Here is a 17,484-nt window from a genome sequence, read left to right as displayed (position 1 = left end):
GCACAGCAGTGAGCGTACATCACCCACAATATTAGAGCCCTAAGTTACATTTATTGTACTAATGCTTTTTATAAATGCACACACAAAAACATTTAAATAATATATGACACTTGCATTGCTTTTCAGTAGCTTTGAGCAAAATTAAACCATTTGCATGTGTTCTGTGACAAAGACTCAAAGCTGCAAGTAATAGTTAAGCACAGTGTTTGTCACCTGCGGTACCCCTATAAACAGTATCTCATAATATAAAATGCAGTTTCCTATATAAATAAAACCTTGAGTTTATCAGTCCAATTAGACTGGGGCTAAGAGAAGAATGTATTAAAAGTTAAGTCACAAGTATATCACTTCTATGAGCTGGTAGATAATTTATGGCTCAATGAGATGGTTTTATTTAAGACACACACATGGTTTATGTAAAGTTTGGTGTCAGTTTTAACACCATTAATAATTAAGAACAAGCTGTACTTGTTAATGCAAACTATGATCTTCAAAATGGCTTTTTTCTCATTTACCTCATGATAATGTCTTCTTTTCAATTACAAAATATTTAATGCTGACCTATTAAAAAGGCCCACAATTTATAAACCATTTAAGAAGTGTCCTTTACAGTGACCTCAATTTACTAACCTCAAACCTTTCGGTGCTATTGATTGTAATGGTATTTATGTTCCACTGATTTCGTAGTTCTCCTGAAACTTGCCAAATGTTTGTAACAGTATCTTCAGAGAGCTTTTGAAGCCCCACCATTAATGTTTTGCTCCTTTGACTGACCCAATAATGGAATCTAATCTGGGGAAAAGAAAAAGGTTGATTATTTCAGGGAAACAGTGGTAAACAGTGTAATACAAAGAATGTGCACCAAAATACCTGGCAAAGGTGTTCTTCATCAGTTGGAAGGAAAACGCTTGTCCTTAAAGCTGCAGAAGAGGATTGCATTTCAGAGGACAATGAGAGGAAATAAGCTATTAAAAGGAACAAAAATAGAAAACTTAGAATCCTGGGGAAAAAAAACAATAAAACAAGGAGACCAATATGCAGAGGTATAAATTAATAACTAAAAAGCCAACTGGGATTGTTTTCCCAGAAAAGACTAATAGCACTTGTAGCCATTGTGATCCAAGCTTTTTTCCATGTTCAATATTGTCATGGTATTGCTCCACATTCCAGCTAAAATTTTAAGCAGGATTCCAAAACATTTCATGTGGTGATGTCTTGAATACTCAACATTTTGGGACAAAGTGAGACTAACTCAAAGATCTGATCCAAAGACTTTAAGCTCCAGTGATTGAGTACATAACTTATTTCATACCCAAACATCGAACTTCTGTAAACAGTAATACATATTTGTCATGATAGTTCAGGTCTTTGATGAGGTGGTGGAACATGAGAGAGAAGACTTTGGTGTTTTTATAGGCTGAAAACTGGTGCTGTCTGGGCTCTGGCTGCTCAGAAAATTGCCTTGAGAGAAAGATGTAGTATCTTTGTATATTCCAAATATAAAAAGTTGTCTTTGTAACTTCAAAGCTACCATTAAATATACCATTATTTATCATTTACAAAACAAGTCCTTGCTTCCCTTGAAAGTGTTAACAGCTCAAGAGGAGTCAGTGAACTATGGTTGTTGCCATGCCCTTTGACTGATCATGTCTCTTCCTGATAATATTGTTTCAGATCTTATAACAGATGGAAGGCAACCACCCTATTTTAGGATATCAAACACTGCAAGTCAAAATTTAACTCTTCTTGAACATAAAGATTTCAGAGATGTTTGATGCTAAGGATGCAAGACGAAAAATAAAGAATGGAGAATACTCAGTCTGTTTTTAATTCTTTTTCTTCCTTTCTCTTCCTCTTCCCAAACTCCAAACAATGTCAAGTAACTTGCTGTCCTCTGACATTAACATGCTAATGAAAGGAGGAAGATAAAGGAGTAAAAAGGCCAAGCAGGACTAAAGGAAAAAAAAGTCCTAAAAATAAAGATTAATGCATTCACCAAATATCAGAGGATAGATCAAAACATCTAACCACTTAATTTATTAAACTACCCACCTTGACCTCTCATCCTTGTGTGGAACTGGAAAGCCCCTGATGAAGCACCACCAGCCCAGCTCAGGGCAGGAGCCAGCTGAGCAGTCCCCCACAGAGGAGCATTTTTCAGCCTCTACCAGGGCAATGCCCATGTGCCCCCAGGTTTTAGACCTTTCCTGACTGCTCAGGCAGCATTTTCAGAGCCTGCCAGCTGCAAGGGTATTGCTTCTACCCACAACAGATGGCTTGCTGTCTCTGCAGAGCCCTGTCCCTGACTCCAATCTGTTCTGTTGGATGTTAGCTTCCATGAAATTTTGAAATTTTTCCTTTTAGTTCTCTAAAGATGAATATGTCTAAGAGTAAAAAATTTGTTTTTCATGTGCCACAGGAATTCTAAGTTTTACACAGATAGGGAAGAAATATTAATTTTAAGGAATTCTTTGAACAATCATTTCAGATTACACCTCTGCATAGAGAATAGTGTCATCTATAGTGTCTTTTTCTGGGGGTTCTTTTAAAGTGGCTGTCATTGTTTTGTTCAATCACTTTTTCAGTGAAAAATAAAAAAGATCATGAGAGACGGACCTAAGGAAATATTTTGGGTTCTGGTAAATGATTACATAAATCTTCAAAGGAGTTAAATTTACCAAGGGATTTTTCTTTTCTGCTAATGTGTGTGTTTTATCCTGATGGCAGGAAGTCTTCCTTTTAACACCACTCAGCTGTCATGATAGAGAATCATTTCTGGGTTTTAAGCAGGAACCAACATAAAATGGATTACATAGTCTATTGAGTCACCAGCAGTGGGAAAACTCAACTCACTTTATCTTCTTATCCATAAGAAGATAAATATTTCCTAGGCAATTAGAATCACCATTTAGAAAATGAAAGTGCAGTTTAGACATTCTCCAGGTAGAAAAATAGAAGCAAATTAATACAATGCATTTAAATCTCCTCAGCTATTCAGTTCACCAGTCTGAGTACGCAGCCTCTCAGAAAGCTGAATAGCTACAAGTATTTGAGCTTCCTGCTACCTGAATAAAGTAACTTAGATTAACATGACCACTGCACAATTCAGACCTAGCAGATACAACAGTGACTGAAGGGCCAAAACAAGTAAATGAGAACAATACAGGTGACTGAACAGTTTGCTTCGTCTGCAACAAACACTTCAGTTCACGATTCTCAATCTTTGCCTGGCTTTGGCAGTCTGTACAAGTTATATTTTCCCTTCCCTACCAGTTCTTATTGATTTTTAGTGTATCTTTCTGGCATTTGCTGAATCCTGATGTGGTGTGCACTACCAATCATGCACAAATTCTAGAAACTTCAAGTGCAGCAAGACTGTTGCCTGGCTAACCTATTCTGATTCTAGCCAAGAGTTTGCTATATTTGTATTCCATGGTACTTTTGGGGTTTTCTTAATGTGTTTCTTAATGATAAAAGATCTATTATTTTAAACTATTTCACAACTTGCATACTCGAGAAAAAGCTTGTGTTTATGAAAAAGGTTTGCTAACTGCTCACATTTTTGTGCCACATTGGTCTAAATCAACACTTATTTAAGAGCAACCTTATCTTTGGAAGCATAATGCACACAGCAGGATGTGCTTCTGAGATACACACAATCAAAAACTGAAGTTGCTAAAAGCATATCAGATATATAAAATTTCCTAATTGCAGAGTATCATGAGAATTGTCCACTGTGAAATGAGAGCTTGCAGGAAAACCTAGAATAGGGGTTTTGGTTGCTGTTTTCCTCAATAATATAAAAAAAAATTAAATTAGGGTTTCATTTTCATGTGCTGATTTCTAAGCAAGTTTTCCATACATTCCACTTGAAACACCAATTTATACTCATTGTTATTGAGAACTTCTATATTTTTGATGGTTAATGCAATGTGTAGGAGATGCTACTTTAGAACAGTGCAGATTTCCACAGTCCCAGATCATCACAGCTTGGGAACAGGGTGTAAAGCACCTGGACTAATCACAACAATACTTGCATCCCACCTAGGATTCTCTACTTGTACATGTTTCAGCATTGCATGCCTGCCTTCAGGTGCTCAGCACGAAGGCTTCCAAAGCACTGCTTGTGCCTAGGATGGATGAGAGGGTGTGGGTGGAGGTGAAGGGAAAGAGAATAACAGAAAATATGGAGAAGAGAACTAAACAGCTATTGTATTACAGTATGCATCACAGAAGGAAAAGCAGGGTTTATTTGGCCATAGGACAAGTATAAAGGGTAAATTTCGTCTGAGAAGAAAGAAATTACTTAGTTGAGAGACACTCTTCAAGGTAAAATAGAATTGTAAGATTTAGGAAGAAGCTGGCTCAAAAACAGACTATCAAACCTTATGCTATCTCCAAATACAACGTCCTCTTCTCTCAAAATATTTGGAGTAGTAATATTAGCTACAGATGATAGATACACTCCAGGCATTTACTAGTCCAAGAAAACATGAAAATATGTCTCAAATTTTCTAAACTTTGCAATCGTCAAGACTGAATTTGCCACTTAATATGTGCGAAACAAGTAAAGATTGTTCTGGTAGGTAAACACATCTTTTGAAACTGATTTTTTGAACCTCTATGATAACAAGAATTGCTTATTGGAATACTGTCTTCCTCCACCCCTTTCCCCCTGGAATTCTGTGTTATTTTAATTGCAATCACCTTAAAGACACAAATCACCTCAAAATCACCTCAAAATCACCTCAAAAGACACAGATGCTCAGGAAACCTGTGGCAGAATATAACTGAACAATCAAGAAATTAGCAAAATTTAGTAAATAGAAAACTACATAATATGTAAGAGTCCATAGTTTCCCCAAAGAACATGAGGAGTCTTACCACTCTCATTCCCATTGTGGTCAAAGTATGGTGGTCCCATCCCAGATTGACCATTTCTTCTTATCCAGCCAGGCTGTAAATTGAATTCAGGAAGAAGTTTGCATAGATTGGTTTCAAAATCACAGTTGTTCCAGGAGGAACCTGAATTGAAGCAAACAAACAAAAAATTAAAAGCTATAAAACAGAAGCAAAAGGATAATTTTTCACCATCACTTGCTATATAGTTAACACACAGAAACGCTCTGAACAGGGCCCTGAAAAAAGTGAGAAACACCAGAATGTTTAAATCATAGACAAATAGAAACTACACAGTGGAAAAAAGACAACTGAGAATGAACATGGGGAAAAAGACCCCAAACAAACAACCAAGTCCTTCCTCCACCAAACCAAATCCAAACTTGTCAATTTAATATTTTATTACTATGTTATGTGCTCTTTTCATCACAGATATATGTGTATTCACCTGCTTGTAGGAAAACCACCAAGCTAGTATAGTTTATATGCAAAGATTGTTCTTAAAATACACTGCAGCTCTAAGGTGAAGAACTTGTCCAGAGTTCTTGCACAGAAAAACAAAGAATTAACACCAGGATGCAATCAGAGAGCAAGTTTGGTTATATTTTTGATTCCGCATCATTCAAACAAGAGACAAAAGGAATCCTCAGAATGGCACAGTGTCCCCACTTGCCCTTCCACTTTCTTATTTCTTCCAGTACACATTACAATGTAGTGAGGAAGGAGCATTTTCCCTCTTCCAGATTCCCCTGTAGAGCAGCATTGGTTGGAAAAGGGAGGCAGAACACCTTTCTGGCACCAAACCCAGTTTGGTGTATGAGTTCATTCAGGTAATTTGAGGTAGGTATGGGACCAGATAAATTACTGGGCTGGAGGAAGAGATGGTTTTTGCATGGGTGTCAAACAGCCCTTCATGCATCACATACAAGCTGAATGAAAGTCTCCAGATTTTGTATCCTGTGTGGAAACTTTCATTTCCCCTGCTCTTACAGAGCAGACAAAGTTGGCTAAAACCCTGCCTTCTAATTGGGATTCTGGTTGGATACAGGAACTACAATGCCTTCAAACTCCCTCTCTAATTGGTGCCCACTCCAGGCCCCTGCTAACGCTTTTGGTCTAGTCTGTATTACCATAATTCACTGGTCATTTTAAATAAAGTAACAACTGCAGCATTGATAATCACACTATGATGTTCAATTTCATTACTTTCATATTCATATCAGTTTACTGCAACAATTAATTACAAGGTGAGGGGAAAACAGAAATAATTCATTATTCCAGACTCAATCTGCACATTGGCTGAGTCATCAACCAACTTTTTATTGCTGCTTTTATTCCTTAGATCTTTAAGTGGCTAAAAGGCATGTCAGAGGTTTATCAAAAGCACTAACACTACTGAAGTATATATATCTGCTTGGCATTGCAGATAAGATGCAGCAAATTACACTCAATATTTCTTCAAGAATTTTCATACATGAAAAAACAATTGCAAAATAATATGCATGAAATACGAAGAATTGTACCATTTTAAATAAAAAAAAGTTTCATCGTTATTTTCCAAGGCAATATTCATTTTCAAAAATATAATTTCAAAGCAAAGCAAAGTTGCTGGATGATAGATTTACAAAGGTAAAAGTCACTGCATAGAGAGTAAAAGTTCAGAAGGAAGAAATGTGTGGGATTTTTTAGATCATTTTTGCTGAGTTTCCTGTGAACAAAAAAAGAATCTAAAATAATTTCTAAGAAAAAATTCCAAGTCTCACAGGAACAGACAACAGATAAAGGTTCTATTTTGAGTGTGCATATGTATACAATCTCAGTTTATGATATTCTGGGGGAAACATATATTTAAGAGTATTTAGTTATCATTCATTTCCTGTCAAATATTTTGCAGTATGAAGACCAAATGAACAATAAAATCTGGAATTACAATTTTTATATATTTTCACTGCAGAAACTTCTTTAAATCTGAGCAAAGCCCAGGGAAAAGAGCAGGCACCTGTCACCAACATGAGACCAGGAGCTGAAATCTAAGCAGAAAAATAATTTTGCAATAATCCCAAATCCCAGAAAAGAGTGGCAGCAGGGCAAATCTTCAATTTGACTCCCTGATCTGTATCTTTGTGTCTGACAGCTGACTTATCTCCTGAAGTAATCCAGAGCACTATCCAAGCAGCCCCAGCATGCAGCCTGTCCCTCAAAGCCTAGTTCTACTCCTCTTGCTTGTTCACATGAAATACAACATAATTTCGTATTTAGGGTTATTACAGAGACCAAAGGCTCATACTAGTCTTTGGAGAAACCTTTAATTCTCTACTTTCATATAAGCATTTGTCTATAGTTGCATTCCCTCAACAGACAAATGTAAAAAGCCTCCATAAAAGATGATGGAAGAATGCACCTCTTCTTCCATATTCTGCAGTCACAATAGAAAATGCTGCCTGGAGTAAGTGCCCTTTCCAGGGAAACCAAGACCAAGCACAATGAGGATTTCAAGGCTATGCAGTGGAACTTAGCATACCCACCTCTTGGGCAAGTGATAAAAATGTATGCTAACCTGAGATGTGTTAGACATGTCAGAGAATTCAATGGCATTTCAGCCATTGCCATTTAGTATATTTTTGTACAGCACAGTTAACTTACACAGATGTACTGATATCCAATACAGCTTTAATAATTGTCTTATTAGCAGAGAAATAATAAGCAAGTATCCTAGAGCTGATTCTAGATTCCTGCTCCAAATAGTTCTCTGCATCCTCTTTGGACAAAACTGGGAGTCCTATTTTAGGAAGAAAATCTTAATGTAGCTGGACACACAAGTGCTCTTTTGTAAAGATTTCAGCTGAATTCAGTGATTGATAACATGCTCTAATTAGTAGTTTTCGTTGTGGACAGATAGATACAGGCTCATCTAAAGACCATCTGTTTTATATTTAAAGTGAAATTTTAAAATCCCAACAAAGATGGTAGCTTACCTTTTTGTATAGTAAGGAGGAGAACTTAGATAAGCTTTTTAGTTAGAATTAAAATTTTTGATAAATCCAAGCTCTTCTTTGGACTCAGAACAAAAATCCTCAAGGAGAAGGACTAACTTATACATCTGTCCTGGTTTCAGCTAGGGAAGAGTTAATTTCTTAGTAGCTGTTACAGTGGATTCAGAATGACAGTGGTGTTGATGACATACTGATGTTTTTGTTTTTTGCTAAGTCATATATATCCTATGGCAAGGACTTATTTTTTCCCCTTTTCCTGATGCTGTGCCAGTGAAAAGTTTGCAGGGCTGGCTCAGCTGACCAGAGCCTGGTGCTAGTAACACCAAGGCTCTAGGTATGGTCTGCATACAGGCCATGCACTTCAGCATTGGACTCTGTGATCCTTGTGGGTTCCTTCCAACTCAGAATATTCTGTAATTCTGTAAAAAAAATACAAGAAAAGCACCAAAATTGGGGCAGGGGGGAGTATAGCTGGCAAGGGTCATGTCCACTATATAAACTGGGGGGAGTTAGCTGGAAGCACAGCTGATCTGGGATCAGGAAGGAGAGGTTTGGCACCGTCAGTGAGTGACAAGCAATTGTACTGTACATTAATTGTATTTTTTGTTATCATTATTATTTACCATTATTACCCTTACCATTGTTTTATTTTACTTTATTTTTTGTTTTCAATTAATAAACTCTTCTTATCTCAACACACAAGTTTTACTACACTTCTCCTCATCACAAGGAAGCAACTGTGTGGTGTTTCATCTCCAACTGGGCTTAAAAACATGACATGAAATTATTTGCAGCAGCATTTTGTACTACAGTAGTCCAGAAATACTGGAATTCTGATGCAATTTTACTCAGAGAATAGCATTTAAAATTCTTTCTCACCACTTAGATCACTTCCTTACAGGAAACACCACCAATTGTATTTGTAACCAATGCATGTGACAAAGATTAAGCTAGGATTATCAGATGCTAATCAGTTCACGTATTCAAGGAAAGTTCCACCCTTGTCTAGACGAAAAAAAAACAACGTTGTAGCTTATACCTTGGTCTAGGTATTTTGTATTAAATCTGAATTCTATCGAACATGTTTCCCACAAAGTATTACTTGCTGAATCTTCATTGAATTTGGATGAGGAAACACTTGTTTTGTGATGTAATATCCATGTGAAGATTCACAAGAGTCTTGTACTTCACAAATGTTGAAAAAGAAAAAAAGCGTGTAAAATCAAACTGAATCTGGAATAAACTTTTCTTTCAAAAATGAAGAGGGTAAAAAAAACCAAGAAAAGAATTCCCAAACATTTTTTAACATAAAAACATACTCCCTAGTTCTCTATTCTGTCCCATTCAGTTACCAAAAGGCATCACACGTCTGCTAGACTTACCTTGTTTCTCATCACCGCTGTCTCCACAGCAGCCCCTGGAGATGCACACTTCTCCAGGTGGAGCAGAAGAGCCATCCCCACGCTGGCACCCACTTGCTGTGGATGGCCGAGGGTCCACCTGAGCAAAGCAATACAGCACACAGACGGATAGGAGCTTGTTCATGGGCTGTGTTACTATCCAAGCCTTCACTTGGAAAATACTGAAACTGCCTAGTATCGGTCATGAAGCGCCTTTTACCAAGGTATGTTCACACACATCTCTCTGGGAGATGTTCTTAGAACCTCAGTTTCTTAATCTGCAGCTTACAGGAAGTCACTGCTTCTGCAAAGCAGTGACTTTCAATCTGGTGTATCTTAGGATAATATTTAACTGAATATAACGTTTTATGACTAAAAAGTATTGGCGCATGCTATGAAAGTCAACTGTATATCATTAACTTACTGATTGGATTTATTACTCAGTGGTTTGAAAATACATTAGATAAGAAAACAACAGGAAAACAGTAGAATTACTAAATGACCAAAATCCACAAAGACCTGTATTTTCTCATATGTTTATAAATGTTTATAAACAAATGTTTATAAAATGTATAAAAAGTTTGTACATTGAATGTGAAAACCAGTCAAGAATTTCAAATTTCAATTGATTTTTGCATCAAAATGATTGCAAATCAGTGCACCAACTTCTGTCTCTTGTATCAAGGATGTTTTAGTAACGCCTTTCACCGTGTTTCAATGTTTCACCAAATCACAGTGGTTCTGGTGACACCTTTAAAGGATCTTCACATGGAGCAGGGGGACTTTGAAATCCAAACAATCTAAAGAGCCAACCTTGCGAGAGAATGTTGAATCAACTTGTTTCATTCAGCCTAGCATCACATGAAATTGGGAAAATTGTTTTAGTGAAGTAGCTTAAATACTTCAGATGCCCCAAAACCAGGGATGCAGTGCTAGTAGGAAAAAGAGAAGTTACTTACAAAATCTGAAAGGCAAATAGTGGTGAGAACTAGACAAAATAAATCTGGCACTCGGGTTAGTATGGCATTCCTTTAATAGGAAGAGTGGGATGAAAAATAAAATTCCCAAGTGGCAGCTTGTAACAAGTAACTGATGCCAGCAGGTCTGGAGATTTTGTCACCCACAAATTCACAAAATCAAGTCAGGGGAATGCACATCCCACCATGCATAACTCTGATTTGCCTGTTAGCCCTGGTGAGCAGAAATTAGACAAGATATATCTCTCTAACTAAAGTATGCTGATTGGAATACACAAGTGCCATAATAGCTGTAAAGAGAAACATGCAAACTGTGCCTGGAGGGGAATAAATCATTTGTATGTTCTGCAGATCTTTTTTTTCCTAAGGTAAGAAATCTCTTGTTAAGGAACAAAGACTACTACTCCAACATCACCTGAAGGCAAGAAGAGCAAGGTCTGATGCAACTTCCTATTATCTCCAACACCAGAGGCAGCACATATTTATTGTGACAAAGGTTCCTGTTCTGCCTAGAAAGCATTTTCCAGTTCATTTGGTTCAACTCCACCTTTTTCATCATCATTTCTGTGGACATTGTTTTAGCTGTTTTATTTTAATGCTTTGTCCTCAGGCCATAGAGCTGCTTGGAAAACTTCCTGATAAAAAGCAGAGCTACAACTAATTTAATTAAAAGTTCATTGATATATACATATATATATATATTCCTCAAGAATGCATATCATTGAATTGTTTTCTTCCAGTGTGTAAGTACAAATTAGACTAAAAGCTTATATTAAAAAAAAAAACAACAAAAACCAGAACCATTTTCATGTCAATACATTTGTAAAAGCTTAAATATTTATGTATTCTGCTGCTTCCAACTAATTTTCTCCAACATACAATATTTTATCTTATTTCTTTTTTCCTTTATATCTCCTTAAACTCCCTTCACACTGATAAGCATCAAAATACCAGGATTTACCTGTCTTTCAGCTTTCTTTCATTTTATAAAATCTCCTGTCACATTTTTCCCAACTGTTGAACTGCTATGCCTGTAGTATAAATTTGTATATACGTATTCTGAATCAAAGAATAATTTTGACAGGAACTGGTTTACATTTCCAGCTTGACATGCTCTAAAATATTCATAAAAAGCAAATTTGGATAGCCCAAACAAGTCAAGACCACAATAAAATCTGTTATAATTGGAAATAAATTAAAAATGTATAAAATATACAGAAATATTTAGGGTGTAATCCATGGATCTTTAGTGAATAAAGGAAAAAGTATTTCAGTGAAGGCCTAACAGAAAATGCAAAACCAAAGAAAAGGTGTCTCTTATTTTTTTGGGAAGTGTTTGGTGATGTACATGTAGGGAGACTTTCTTGATGAATGCAACAGTTTGGCCCTCTTGTCAACTAAGAATAAGAACATCAAAGGTTTTTCTATTTCTGAGAATAATACAGAAAGGAATAAGAAGATGACTCAGAAGCAAAGGACTTCCAGGGAATGTCAAAAGGACAAATACTTTAAGTACTGAACTGGAAGCACCCTGAAAAACATAAAGGAGGCAGAGAGGGAAAAGTATAAACTGGCAAAAATATGCAGGATGTCAAGAAATACAGAAGATGGGCACTAATCAAAGGGTATTGAAGCACCTAGAAAAATACTGCAGAGAAGACTGAAAGGAAAGCAAGCAAATCCAGACACTATGTCAATTTCCAAAGTTATTTTAGCAAACAAGCATTTTATTAAAAGGAAAACAAAGTTAAAATAGAAAACTGTTTGAATTTACATCAAATCTGAATTTTTATGGATTACCCTAATTAATGTAATTTAAGGCAAGAAAAGTCACATTTCATGTAAGTGAAAAAGATTGCTCACTCAGCCTTCAACTTAAGTAAATCTGTTGAAAAAGTTTCAGATATTTAATCTAAGAGTTTGAAATGGTAAGCCCTAGAAGTCCAAACAAGTCCAGAAAAGCTTTGCATTTTTGAGACCATTTTTCATATAAACAGAAAGTTATTTGCTTAAGAATAAAATGGATTGCAGTTAGCAATTCTGCTCTAGGTTTTTGTAGAGCCAGTTATTATCAGTAATGAAACAGAGGAAAGAACTAAAAAACTGGGATAGGAGCTTCACCATATGAAAACATGTTCAAATTTTGTTGCAAATACTAACTTACTTTCAGGGAAAAGCCTTATAGAGTAGCATAAAGTCACTCTTTCAGAGTAATCAAAATTTCATTAAGTTTAATATAACTTTTAAACAGCAAACTTATAATTTGCTTTTTTTTTTCTTTAATGTGATCAGACTGGGGAGCAGTACTGTGCAAGTGTATGAATCTTTGACGTATATCTCCTTTTTTCTAATACAAAGTTATAGTAAATACTGTTAATTTCAACAAAATCCCCCAAAATCTTTCATGCAAGAGCAATTTTAGCTGATCTTTAATAAAACCACCAAAACTGTATTTTTAAAATAATTCCCTAAAGTTCAGACAAGACTTCATTTTGAGAGTCCCTTCCTGAATATACACTATTCATACTATTATATGACCATTCTAATTTTAAATTGTCAAATTGTAATTGAAAGGCTTCTGTCAAGTAGCAGAAAGTCAATCACCATTACCCCAAACTGATTCATTTTCCACAGGAATTGACAGAATTCTTGACTTAGATGTGAAAGGCAATAATTGCACAGCATCTGTTTTCAGTTAGGTGGCACTAATTGAATAGTCATCTGAAACTATTGAGTTTAGTTTATAGTTCTCTGGTAACTATTGAGAACAAAGTTATTATATATTTGAATACAAGGATTCTGGGCAAGTGCTCATCTTCATTTGCTAAAAGAAATCAGAGAAATAAATTGAGAGGTTAAAACCAATCTTAATGCATTGATCAGTGTACATCATGACCACCATAGTTACAACTAATAAAGAGAAAAGTCCACAGTATTAGGAAAAGCTGTGATGAACTAGATATAATCATGTCAAAGCCCTGGATCATTACAGACTAAAAACACATTACACTTTGGGAAACAATTTGGGATCATCTTTTTCTATCTTTTTAATGAATAAAATTCAAGAGAATATCACAGGTGATGATAAAGTAGAGAAAATATTCAGACGAAGATAAAATTCCCTATGTGTACCACATACTACAAATTGTTTCTGCACCTAGAGTTTGGGAAAAAAAAGTACTTCAATTCTGAATTGCCAAGAGCTGCCAAGAAATGCCCTTCTTTCTCTATACTGCAACATATGACAGGGGAAAAAAAAATTCCAAAAGTGGTTCTTAGCCCATAAAGCAGTATCCTATTAGAAAGCAAAACTATGAATTGGCATAAAGTCTGATCAGGTAGAAGCATTTCTACCTCCTGCCTGCTATGTACTTCTTCAGAGAAATAAGAGTGTAATAAAGGTTTTCTCAGCATTTGCTTTGCAAACCAAAGACTTCCAACAGGTTTCAGCACATACTGTTCCCTTTCTTCTATCACATCATTCTACCAAGCATTTGGTTCTGTTCTCTCCTATAAACAGCTCCCTGGTCCCTGCAAGGGACCTAGAGCAGGTGGCACTGTCCACAGGAGAGTGAAACCCATGAGGCAGAGGACCTGATGCATTTTGTGGTATGAACTATCACATCACATGGCTCAGTATCATAAGGTGTTTAACCCAAACTAGCTCCAGACTGGTCCCAGGTCCCACAGAAGAAACACCCATCAGTGGCCAAGGAGTGTTGGGGGTGCTCCCAGAGTTCCTCCTCTGCTCTGGTCTCCTGCAGGGATATCCACTGCACTCTCTGTGACCGCCCTGCTTCAGGTCACACAGCGTGCAGGGGTTCTTGGAACATTTCTTTCAATAATGCAGCCCTCACTGGAACCAAAATGTAAACTTGTTAAGCATGCAACTCTTGGAACAAGAGCTGGCCTTCTCTTCATGCTCAAGGCACATAAATAGATCCAGCTTTCTTTCAAAGTTTGGAGAAAAATAGTGAATTATAAAAATTAAACCTGAACCAAATGAAACAGTGATATCCATCTCAACTCATCCATCCTAACCTTGCTTGCCAGAGACTGGACAGCAGCCAAAGGCACTACAGGTAGCAGAGGCAGACAAACACCCTCTCACGGCAGACCACCTAAAGAGGTCAATATCTGCATGAAAAAAAAAGTCCTTTAGAGGTGTTTTTAAACAGAAAAATAAGCTTACCCTTCGGTATCACTTCTAAGTATGCAACTGAGGGCAAATAAATCCTTCCAATGGTCTGTCTGCTTCTGTCATACATAACATTAGTTAGAAAAAATAGCAAGATAAGGGACAAATCTGGGGGAAAAAAGCAATAACCCTGGGCTTATGTCCTACAGCTGCAGCTAAATCGGCACAGTCCAGGTTTGTGTCTCCAGCAATATTAATCTTTAGTCCTGAAACACATGCACATACCCAAGATCTGAAAATTAGGCTGCTAAGATCTAGAGGGAGTCTCAACAAAATATATACCTTAGTAACCAGGCTAAAAATAAAATAACTTATCCATGGAGTTTTCCTATATTATTGATTTAATCCTTAGATCATCTCTGCAATGACACTGCTCCTGAGGATTTCCAAGCAGTCATGGTCGCCCTATATTTTTTTAGAAATTAGTCCTGAAAAAGAGATAGGAGGTATGTATTAAAAATATTTCTTGGTCAAAACTCCCCTTTACTGTAATTTCCTCATCCATAAACAAATATGTGGTCTGAAAATTTCTGACTCTCTGATACCCCCAGACCATAAGACTAAGTAGGAACTAATAATGTTGAGTAACTTTTCTCCACCAATTTTAAGCCAGCCTTCAATATTAGGGTAATATCTTGATATACAAAGAAATAATATTCCACTAAAATAAGAGAGGGATACTTTTCAGCTCTGATTTTCAGAGATGTTAGGTGAAAGGATGATGTTCTGAACAGAGAACAGCTCCTTTGAAACATACTTTCAGTGCAATTATTATGCAGTTCAACTTTATGCAATGAAGGCACAGGCTTTGGGAAAAGTCCTTGGAATTAAAGCACTCAGGAGCTTAATGGTAGAAGCTTAGCACTTATAATGAAATTGTGTAAAACTTCAGAGTACATGTTTTGCTTGGAAAAAAAAATATCACTCGATAACTGTGTGCTGCCTCAATAAAACAGCTCTATCCTAAGTTTAAAATTCCTAGTAATACTTCTTAAATGAACCCAGACATATTTAAAAAATTTAGTTAATCACTTTTCAGTTGGAGCTATGTGTTTCTTAGAGCAGTTTCCCATTTCAAGGAACTGTAGGAAATATTCTATCATTTATTAATTTCTTGACTATTTTTCATTCTATCATTACCAAAAAAAAATTGTTTATATCTAGAGATTAAATTAATCCTTATACCCGAGATAAATGAATATGAATATCAGCTTAGATGCATTGTCATGTTAGTGTGAAATGTAATACATTCTTATAGATCTCCAGAATGTTAGAACTTTCCTTGCAGCTTTTAACAACTTGTTAATGTCCCTTTGTACTTTGAGTGACTTTGTTTACAGTGAGAGATCAATGGGATAAGCAAAGAAATGAACAAATAGAATATACAAACAAACCTTCTTATGACCTTCCTAAGCCGGCTGCCACTAAGACATGGACATTTTTCCAGGTGCTGTAAAAACTCTCATAAAGCAGCAGCTGTAAATATACTGCTCCAAATGATATTTCTAGAACCACCACAGATAGGGAATGAATCAGAAACACCCCATACCACTATTTCCATCTCCCAGTCACACAAAATAACCCTAGACCTCCCAACCTCCCCTGGTAAAAGATGTGTAGCTGGTAGGCTAGAGATAAGTCCCAGGTGATTAAAGTAAACATATTATTTTCCCCAGTCATAGGAAAAAAAAAAAAAAAAAAAAAGGAGCAAATCAAGAAACAAAACAGGTAAATCCCTTTCACAGCCCCAAACTCCCAAATCTTCCCAATTTCCCATTCTTCCTCTACAGTTCTTACCTAGACTGCTGCTTATCTCTACATGATTCATCAGGTAGTGGTCCTCTACACCTGCATTAAAGTGACGAGCTTTCAGCTGCTCTCTCAGGAAAAAATCCCAGTATGGTTTTATCTATAAACTTCCTAGAATCTTGATAGATTTTTTTTCTTGAAAACATTTGTAGTCTTGAAGTACCAATGCCAGAGAAGCTGCCATCACTTGGGTCTAGCACCATGGCGGTTGTCCTCCTGTAGCAAGCAAAACTACTTCCAGAGTTGCTTTGAATGAAGTTGAGCATATTAAAATTTGAGATAAAAAGACATATTTTCTCATCTCATCCCCTGCTCAATGAGATGCACCATACATTTTCAGACTATAGCTGGCAAAGTTGTTATTGAGACTTTCTATTTTATTTTCAAGGTTTACATGGTTGCTGTTTTTCACAGTTAGGTGTCACCTACCATCAGCAGTAATAGTTTTCAGTTGTTATCAGACTTATTGAATGTTTTTTTTTAATTACATAGTTTTAAATTAATGTGGTGTTTATAGATAATGACAGGTTATTTCAAGTATGGCAATAAACTTTTACTGCTTTTCCTTACCAATTTAAAATTCTAGACAGCTGTTGTGAGCTAGGTATTTACCACATCAAACTCAACTCACCTGAGTGAACAAATTACCATCTGCATTTTTTTCAAATATATAAGCAGCAGTTCAAATAAGCAATCCTAATAAAGATTTGAGCCAAATGTTATCAAAACATTCAAGAAATACTTGAGTCTTGAGAATTTCTAAGTTAGGCCAAAAGATTGCCCCAAAGGATAAATTCTTAGATGTCCACCACACTACAAAGTGGCAGAATTGTTTAACCAACTCCAGTGGCCATATTTCAGTATAAGATAAACATGAAATATACAAAACTGTTACACTAAATTTTCTATTAGTAATAAGGAAACATAAATATAGACCTAGGAATTTTAAACAGCACAATGTCAGTTTTAATAATCCAAGTTATCTAAGAAAATCCTCATTAATCCAGTTGATGGACATAAGTGTATAACTCTATTCTTCCTGTTGTATTCATCTCTACAATGGTCCTCTGGGTCTAACATCAGCAACTTCAATCTCCCTCAAGAAGAAAGAGGGAGTATTGAGTCAAGCTATCAACAACCTGGAGTCTTCACCAGAAGGGCAACTATTCTCATTTAAGGGCATAATTTGGAAAGTCGTCTTTTTTGGT

The 17,484-nt window shown here is 36.2% G+C and overlaps 1 protein-coding gene across 1 annotated transcript in view; it reads right to left on the bottom strand.

Annotated features, from left to right (window-relative positions):
* MALRD1 (MAM and LDL receptor class A domain containing 1) overlaps positions 1-9,462 on the bottom strand; it is a 236,253-nt gene extending 226,791 nt beyond the window's left edge. The window contains exons 1-4 of the mRNA XM_031503816.2: positions 9,275-9,462; positions 4,885-5,025; positions 871-965; positions 631-792 (exon numbers count right to left, since the gene is read on the bottom strand). Coding sequence (XP_031359676.2) covers positions 631-792; positions 871-965; positions 4,885-5,025; positions 9,275-9,437 — 561 coding nt within the window. The 5' untranslated portion in view covers positions 9,438-9,462. The remainder of the gene's footprint in view (positions 1-630; positions 793-870; positions 966-4,884; positions 5,026-9,274) is intronic.
* Positions 9,463-17,484: the final 8,022 nt, after the last annotated feature.

This window comes from Lonchura striata, chromosome 1, assembly GCF_046129695.1.
Source record: "Lonchura striata isolate bLonStr1 chromosome 1, bLonStr1.mat, whole genome shotgun sequence".
Classification (NCBI taxonomy): Eukaryota; Metazoa; Chordata; class Aves; order Passeriformes; family Estrildidae; genus Lonchura; species Lonchura striata.
The sequence above is the reverse complement of the archived record's forward strand: the minus strand, read 5'-3'. Positions and strand labels throughout refer to the sequence as shown.